General features: G+C 40.4%; 1 protein-coding gene across 1 annotated transcript; it reads left to right on the top strand.

Moving 5' to 3' along the window:
• Positions 1–826: 826 nt before the first annotated feature.
• On the top strand, positions 827–5,418 carry LOC103715797 (UPF0496 protein 4-like). Its single transcript, XM_008803555.4, has 2 exons — positions 827–964; positions 4,098–5,418. The coding sequence occupies exon 2, from the start codon at positions 4,108–4,110 to the stop codon at positions 5,233–5,235; it is 1,128 nt and encodes a 375-aa protein (XP_008801777.2). The 5' UTR covers positions 827–964; positions 4,098–4,107; the 3' UTR covers positions 5,236–5,418.
• The last annotated feature ends 3,170 nt before the right edge of the window (positions 5,419–8,588 follow it).

Here is an 8,588-nt window from a genome sequence, read left to right as displayed (position 1 = left end):
TTTGCTTCCTTTTGGTCATGACGCAAGAAACTTCCCTCTCTCTCTCAATCTCTTTGCTTCCTTTGCCTTTCGGAGGCCTTCCATTGGCCCGAGACCTTAGGCGACCGCCTCGATCGCCTAAGGCTCGGGCCGGCTCTGCTACACACAGCATGTGAAAAGGAAACTAGTGTACTGCTGTGCTTGCAACCTCGTAGTTATATCCACAATTCTCTTCTCATAAGTTGCATATATGTCAAAGTGACCAATAGGTCATTCAATAATAAAGGTGGCAATTGGATCAGGTCGAACAAGATGTGGATAGTCGAATACATGATAGATCAAAAATTGATCAGTCGGAACTGGACCTATTAATTAAATAGGTCAAAAATACATATTCAAATCTAACTATTTTATTAAATAAGTAATCTAGCTTGATTATATAATAAATTAAAATAAATTAAATAAATTAAACAGTTAATTAACAGCAAATTCGTATGAAAAAAAAGAAGAAGAAAAAAAAAAGAGGTGAATCCTCCTCCAACGTCTCAAGTGTAACCCATGCTTTGTCTAGTTACGTTTGTAGATTGTAATTGGATTCACCTTTTTGTTTTTAAGTAATTGTGAGTCAATGGTCGCCTCTTCAAGGAAAGCGGAAATGCATGTTTATCTTTAAACGGTTGGCAGGCTGGCAATTCTGACTAGACTTGGAAAGTTCCACCCACCTGCACAAAAAAAAAGAAAATTTTACGACGCACCGCTTATTTCCCGCCCATCTCCCGACCCAACATGTCTTCTAGATACTGGGTGATCTACGTGATCCAATTACCGACTGCCACATTGCATGGGAGACTTAGCACCAGTCGGTCAAGATTTTAGCCATATCCCGATGGACATGAATTATATAATTTCGGCCAGCGGCTCCGAGCCTCAATCGCGTCCGGAACTATCCTGGGGAATTTCCGACCTCTACGACGCTCTAATTCAGGTAGAAGCCTCTGTCTATGTTCCTTTCCTCTCATCTTTGCCATGCCCTGATCTTTATGTGTTTATCCCCTTTTTTTAAAAAAAAAGTCTTATATGTATTGATTTCTATAATTTTAGTGTTTTAGATCCATTAGGGTTGCTTGATATTTTCCTTTGGGTTGGGGGATTTTGGTCCAGATCTGGCGATCCTGTTGCATTTTTCCTCCATCTATTACCCAGATCAAATGATGCAATTGTATCTGCGTGGATGCCCCTTTTTTTGGGATATTTTTTGCTTTTCTCTAAAGTTTTGGATCTATTATCTGTTATGGATCTTTACGGTGATGGAACCTTTTGATTCTTTCATGTTCATTTTTGTCTTGTTAATTTTGTCTATTGATGATGTTTGTAAGAGAAGGACCTATTGAGAGTCCTCAAGATCTCCTATTTATTATTAGGAAGTTTAGATGATGCTAGTTGAAGAGACCTTCCGCCAGCAATTGCCATGGACGACTGGCCATCATGGGAGAGCAGTTTTTTAGGGTCTCTCTCTTTAGAAGTTTGTGCAGTTTTGATTAAGAGAGATAAAGAAAGAAATTACCATAGACATGAAAATTAAGAGGAGGAGGTTTTTGTGCCATGTTCATGAAAAAGGGTCGTTGAAAAATCATGTTGGAAATGGTAATTTCAATCTTAATTTATTTAAAAATCATCGATCCATTCAGATCTTCCATATCATATTCATTATCAGAGATTTTCTCTTATGCGAATGCATATTTATCAAGAAATTTTTTTATTAAAAAGGAAAAAAATATAGATGAGGAGGAAGCAGTTATCTAATAAAACCTTTTGCATGATGTGTCCTAAGCAGTGCTGGTGATAAAAGTAAAATAACCTAGAATGCTTCTTTTTTTTTCAAACGTAATGCACTTGGGATATGATAAAGCAAAACTTGCCCAATAACGATCACTGTTCTTGAATTCATATAATGGTCCGTAAAATGGATCGCTTCACCTGTAAATTCATGTATCTTGTTGACTTGATTCGATACATATGCTCTATAGTAATGATTCAAGGTGAATTGTTGAATAATAGTAGCAAGAAACTTCTCGATCCTTTGGTGCTTCAAAATATAAAAAATTGATGTTCCATTTTGGTGCCCCAGTAATATAGTTTAGTTCTCAGTATATAAGGTAGTAGTTCATCTTCTCTATATATTCTTCCTCATAAGGTTGTGGAGGGGAAAACTGAGAATTGGTTTGCTGGTGCTTACAAGCTTGGAAACTTTTGATTTTAGGGATGGTCCAAGAAAGATAGAGTAGTTTCTAAAGAGAATACTACCCAACTCTAAGACTAGGGATACTGACTAGACCATCTCATAGTTTCTCCAACTAATCTAGGTTTCTTTGAGGCTATGGATGCAAATTAAAAGAGTTTTGGGAACGTTTATTGCTTTGATCTTATGTGGTGGCGGTGGTGATGGTGGTGATGCTTCTGAGAAAGACCCAGTGGTGGTGTTGCTATAATTTTGTTAAATAGGATTAGACATGGCAGCAATTTGACATCTCCTGCAAGGTTTAGCTCATGTTTATGGTCCTCATTCAATAGGATAAAGAGGAAGCCTTTGGCAGTCACTGTTTGGGTGTTTCCAGCTATTGGATATACTGTGACTACAAGCTATGCGAAGATTCTTGCTTCTTGTGAGGACACTCTCTTACACGGATAATAGGGATTTTTGCTAATTATTACTACTTTTAGGTCTTTTTTTTCTCTTTTTTTTCTTTTTTAACTTTGGTCGGAAGGTCCTTTTCTTTAAGAACAGAGAACTATTGATGCATGACTGCTATAAGCACCTGGCATAATACTAATGCAAACTTGGATGAAGAATTATTGCTTCTTAAGGAGATTGAAGTCTAAAGAGAACCTTGTGCAACAGCCCATAGGAGAAACACTTCTTGGTGAAGGTAATGGTTGATAGTGGGAGTTCATCTTTTGGAAAAAAAAGGGACAACATTGACTCTTCAAAGGGATGGAGGTGGTGGAGATTCTGGGTTGACCTGTTCAAATTGGGTGTTATGCAAGGCGTGTGCTACTTAATCTTTTGGCTAGATTGTGCGAGTTGTTCTGGTTGGAATCTTGAGAGGCGGAGTGCATATTTCCTGCGGACCTTTCATGGTGGTTCAAACAACTTCTAGGCTGCAGATATGAATCAAGGTCAGTGCTTGCTTTGTGGAATCCAGGTTGTTGGTTCAATATTTGCTCATTAAATCATTGCCATTATAGGAGCTATTTTGGAACCAATCTTCTCCGTCCGTCTCTCTCTTTCTCCCCGCCCGCCCCCACCATACATGCATGCATGCATGTATACACATGGCATAATGGTGAGGTTAGGTCTTTGACTAATTTAACATTAGAAGAATTTCTTTTTCAAGAGTAGAAAGAGGCCCACAGGCAATAAAGGGCTAGACAATAAGGGGCAGGTGTTGAAGCCAGGATTCAAGCCCAGGTTTCTAGCACAACAACTAAGACATTACTAGCGGGCCAAGCTGACAGCTTTAAGAGGAATCTTTATCATATTTCTTTACCAATTATTTACCCTGAAATTACTAGGGCTTACATAGACAGCGGAGGAAGGTGTGTAGTTTGCTTATGTAATATTGATGGTATGATAATGCTTAAATCTTAATCAAAATGTTCCTTCTTGATGTTAACAAACATAGACCATATTTTTTACAAGTTGAGCAAGTTTAGAATAGTTAATCTTTGACATGATCATGGCTAATGCTATATGTTGCTTGAAATAGTTCCAGTCAAATGGAACTTCCTTCAGTGCTTGGTTGATTTCGACAACATTAGGTCTGATACTCAACCAACTTCTGATTGTAACAAGTTAGAGTTATCTAATTAACATTGCCGACAAAAATATATCCAACTCATCAAAATTGACCTACCGATTTAAAGCTGGCTTGCTTGAGTTTCAAGCCATGCCAAGAGTATAGGATTTTTTCCTTCTTTTTTCACTTTTTGTACTTCATATACCTTTAGAGTTTGACATTACCTAAGTTTGCTTGCTTAAGTTTTAACAGGCTTTGATTTTCATATTTGATATCTTGATTTATCTATATGCTAACAATAGTTTCTTCTGATGACAACAGTTGAATTACAATGAGCCGAGCACATGAGGGGTATCATAGTTCTTCCCCTTTTGGAAATCCCTTTAGGATGATATTTCCTAAGGGATCTAACCTATCGCCGAAGCTATTAACCCTTTTGAATTCCTTTGAGCAGACCTTAGCAGAGAACTTAAGAAAGCTCAAGCCTAAGGAAATCTCAGATATTCTTAGTTTAACATGGATGAGACATGCTATGGAGTCATTGTCTGAAACCCATACTAACATCAAGATTTTATTAAAGAATCTTGAGTTCCCTGTTTCAGAATGGGAGGAGAAGTGGATTGACATGCACTTCGATGATAGTCTGAAGTTGCTTGACATTTGCGTTGCATTATGCTCCGAGCTCTCTCGATTGGATCAGAGCCAGCTCTTGCTCAAATATGCCCTGCATGTCATGGACTGCTCAGGCAAATTTCCTTCGTCCAAGCAAATCAAACGAGCTCATGCATATCTGCATGACTGGATGCAGCAACTTAACTCAAGGAGCCCAAAGTTTGAAAATTGTCCTGCTATCCTGCAGGGGCTCGCAAGAACACTTTGTTTGGCAAAGGTCAAGAACTCACCTAAAGGAAGGGTGTTGATGAGAGCTTTTTATGCAGTCAAGGTCGAAACTATATTTGTTTGCAGCATCATCGTAGCAGCATTGTCAGGCTGCTCAAAGCCGCTGATAGACTTGTATGTTTCTGAAAGTTTCTTATGGTCTGAGGCGTTCCATGACTTGCAAGCTGATGTAAATGAGAAGGTCAGGGGTCTGCTTTCCTGTGAGAAAGTAGTGTTATTGAAAGAGTTGGAAGTAGTTGATACGCGTGCAAAGAAATTGCATGTTTTGAGTGGTGGTGTTGATGACTTGGAGGACATCTTGAGGCACAGAGATGATGCCAACCATGAGGAAGTAATGACACTGGAAAAATCTATTAGCCAGGAGGAAAGAGAAAGATGGCAGAAGTCTGTTTCAGATGTTGCTGACAGTGCCAAGAAGCTCGCCGATGGGATAGATATTCTCTCAGAACAAACAAGGGACTTTTTCAATATTGTTCTCGCAGGACGTGATGCTTTGCTTTGTAATTTAAGGGATTCTGATGTAACACAAGAGGGTAAAGCGCATAAAAGCAGGAAATAATAGGTGATACTTGTATATCACACCATAGGTATTAGTTGCTGGGTTTCTGTATGGTTGTAAGGTTTGGGGTGTAGACTCTTGAAAAATGTTGAAGTAATGTTGTGGCTTAAGCATGGTGTAATAATTGTTAGTATATATATGTATATCTGCAGGAAGTTGTTGAATTTCAATTTTTCTTAACCATTTAGGGGCCATTTTTCTTAATTAAGCTACAGTTGGAAGTTCCATTTCTTTCAATTATACTTTTTTGGTCCCATTTCTAAATTACGTTTGCAATGCACATGTCATCCAAGCCAGTAGATACGAAATAGTTGAAAGCAAATATTGGAGGGCTTATTTCATGTCAGTTTAATTTCTTGTTTTCTAGTTTTATAATAAAAGTACAAAAAACTGACATAAAACTATTTTTGGTTTTATTATTTTTGTATTTTATTTTCAAAAATCACTTTTATTTTTTTTAAAAAAAGCAAGAAAAATTTATTTTTTTTAAACAAATAAGAATATTATATTTTTACCAGCACCATCATATTTCACTGCCACCCACAAAAGTGATAATAGACTAGACAATATTTATTTAGTAGAGATGCAAATAGGTTAGATCGGATCAGGATCCGATTTTTTGTTCGGGTTCAAAATTTGAACCCAGACTCGATCCAATAAAAAATTGAACCGAGCCAGGTCGAATCCACAGCAAACCCAACAGGTTATTTTAGTTGGATACATGTATAACTCAATCCAATCTAAAGAAAATTGGAGAGATGGTGAAGCAGGTGGCGAGAGGAAAGACCAATGTTTGCGGAGAATAAGTGGGTTCGTCGGTGTGGTCAGACGAAGATCGAGCCATGGCGGTCCTCGGTCCCGTGGCCGTGGAGTATCTCTCCTCCAGCCATGTGTCCTTTGACGGGCTCCTCACAGCCATCGGAGGCGACGCCGACCTCCAGAGCAAGCTCCAGGACCTCGTCTGCCGCTCAAGCTCGCCCTATTAGTCGTTTGGTTCGCGGGAAGTATTTTTCCTCCTAGGAATATGATTCCTGGGAATCAGATTCCTAGGAAGAGGATACCTAGGAAAGTACTTTTGACATGTTTGGTTAACCATGGGAAAGTGACTAATTTCCAAAGTGCTTATGTTTGGTTGACCATCCACTTTCCTAGGAAAATTATGTATAATTCCTATTATGCCCTTAATAAAAATTAGGTCTTTAATGCCTCTTTAATGTTTCTTTAATGCTGAAGGGTCTTTTTGGGAAAAAATAAAAAAGGAGTGATTTCCACCTCATGGGAAAGTAACTTTTTCATGTTTCTCATGGGAAAGACTTTCCCATGAAATGTGGGAATAATATTCCCATGGGAATACAGCTTTTTTATCTCTCTTCTTTGAAAACTCCAACCAAACAAGAGGCATTTCATTACTTTTCCGTTGACCACACTTTTTCCCCTCCTTTTCCTGCGAACCAAACGAGCCCTAGAAATAGAGAAGAGGCATTTAGCGCTATTCTCTCTCTCTCTCTCTCAAAGATAGAGAAGACCCAGAAGAGGCATTTAGAAATAGAGAAGAGGCATTTATTACACTGACAACTGTACTATTATCTCTCTCTCTCTCTCCTCATCCGCATTCATAAAATCAAGGCATTTAGTACATTACGTATAATAAACAGTAACCACAAACACTAATATTTATTACATTAAATGTTGAAACTAGCACAAAATAAAAAGCTATTATTTATAATAATATTTTAATATTTTATATAGGGGTCATTTGGATTAGGTTGGATGAATTTAATAAATCCAGATCCGATCCGAAAATAGAACGGGTCCAATTTTAGGACCCAACTCAGTCCCACGAGTCCTCCAAAATGAGTCGAATTAAGTCTAAACGGGTCAGATCGGATTGAATCACGGATCGACCCGACCGATTTGTAGCCTTATCATTTACATTCATTTTCGTATCTGAGCTTATCCAGATATGGATCAAAATATGAGCATCTGACTAATATCTGCATTCATGTCTATCAAAGAATAATAGAAATGAATATGGACAAATAGCTAACCATTCTGTATTTGAATATCATATTTTATTTGTAATCCTATTTAATTTTATATGGCACTTAATGAACTTTAAAAAAAAATAAATAACTATATAATTATAAATATTCTATTTACTTGATTTACCTTTCATTTAGTAATATCTTTGATTCTGTAGCTATAAAGTTTAATTATTCGGCTTATTTGTATTTATATCCATACTTTCAGTATCTATTTATATTTGTATCTGTTACTGGTGGTCCAAACCGAGAACGATTGGCACAGCGGTGTGAACGGGATTCCGTCTGAGTTGCCTTGGTTGGTGTTGATTGTGCTCCACCTTCCACCGGGAAACCTGCAAGCAAGCCTCGCACCACCACTGGGGTAGTGGGGGCCCTCCGACGATCAAGTCAGAGGAGATTGGAGGAGAAGGAGAGATAATAGTAGCAAGTAGGAGAATGCTCTGGAAGTTCTTGCTTACCCCCCCTTCTCCCCCCAGCCGCATATATACCAGGCTGGGGGGTCCTTCTGGGGGGTTGGTCATCGTGTGGCACGATGGAGTTGCCACTGACATGGCCGTTACTGGGCGTCGTGGGGTAGCGCTGGGTACGGCCATGACAGGGCGTAGTGGAGCTCCGCTTTGTACGGCTGTTACAGGAGATCGTGGAGCAGCGCCGGATACGACCGTTATAGGGAGTAGTGGAGCAGAGGGTCGCGGCGTGCTTCAGGGGAACAGCCTGTCATTGTCGAGAGATTGCCGACTCGGGGTCGGATTGCTGGATCAAGGGGCAGCCGACTCGGGGTCGGGCTGCGAAGCCGAAGATATCTGACTCGGGGTCGGACTGCTGGATCAAGGGGCAGCCGACTCGGGGTCGGGCTGCGAAGCCGAAGATATCCGACTCGGGGTCGGACTGCTGGATCAAGGGGCAGCTGTAGTCTTCTAGGGCGCGCGTGCCGGTCACGTGGGGCATGGTGGCTGAGTTCCCCCGTAACAGTAGCCCCCCACTTCCGAGCCTAGAGCCAGAAGGGGAACGGGTGAAGGAAGTGATGCTTCGAGATTGTCGCCATCCCTTGGAGAGGCGCGCGCGCTTCGAGCTCCCCGCCTTCTTTATGGCGTATGGCGGTTGTTGCTGACCTGGCAGTCTGAGGATTTCGGCGGACATCCTTCCTTAATGGCGTCGATTCGCCTTTGGGGCGCGAGCGACCCTTCGGCAGCCAGGCGTCCTCTGGCGTCACCGAGGCGTCACCCACCTTTCCGCCTATTTAACCGGGGGTCCTCCTCCGTCCGCCTTTCTCTTTACAGACATCTTCGAGTTTCTCCTTTGCGTTGC

The sequence above is a fragment of the Phoenix dactylifera genome, chromosome 18, assembly GCF_009389715.1.
Source record: "Phoenix dactylifera cultivar Barhee BC4 chromosome 18, palm_55x_up_171113_PBpolish2nd_filt_p, whole genome shotgun sequence".
NCBI lineage: Eukaryota > Viridiplantae > Streptophyta > Magnoliopsida > Arecales > Arecaceae > Phoenix > Phoenix dactylifera.
The sequence above is the reverse complement of the archived record's forward strand: the minus strand, read 5'-3'. Positions and strand labels throughout refer to the sequence as shown.

Excerpts from the sequence above, each read along its gene's own strand:
- LOC103715797 (XM_008803555.4), top strand. The coding sequence starts at position 4,108 with ATGAGCCGAGCACATGAGGGGTATCATAGTTCTTCCCCTTTTGGAAAT.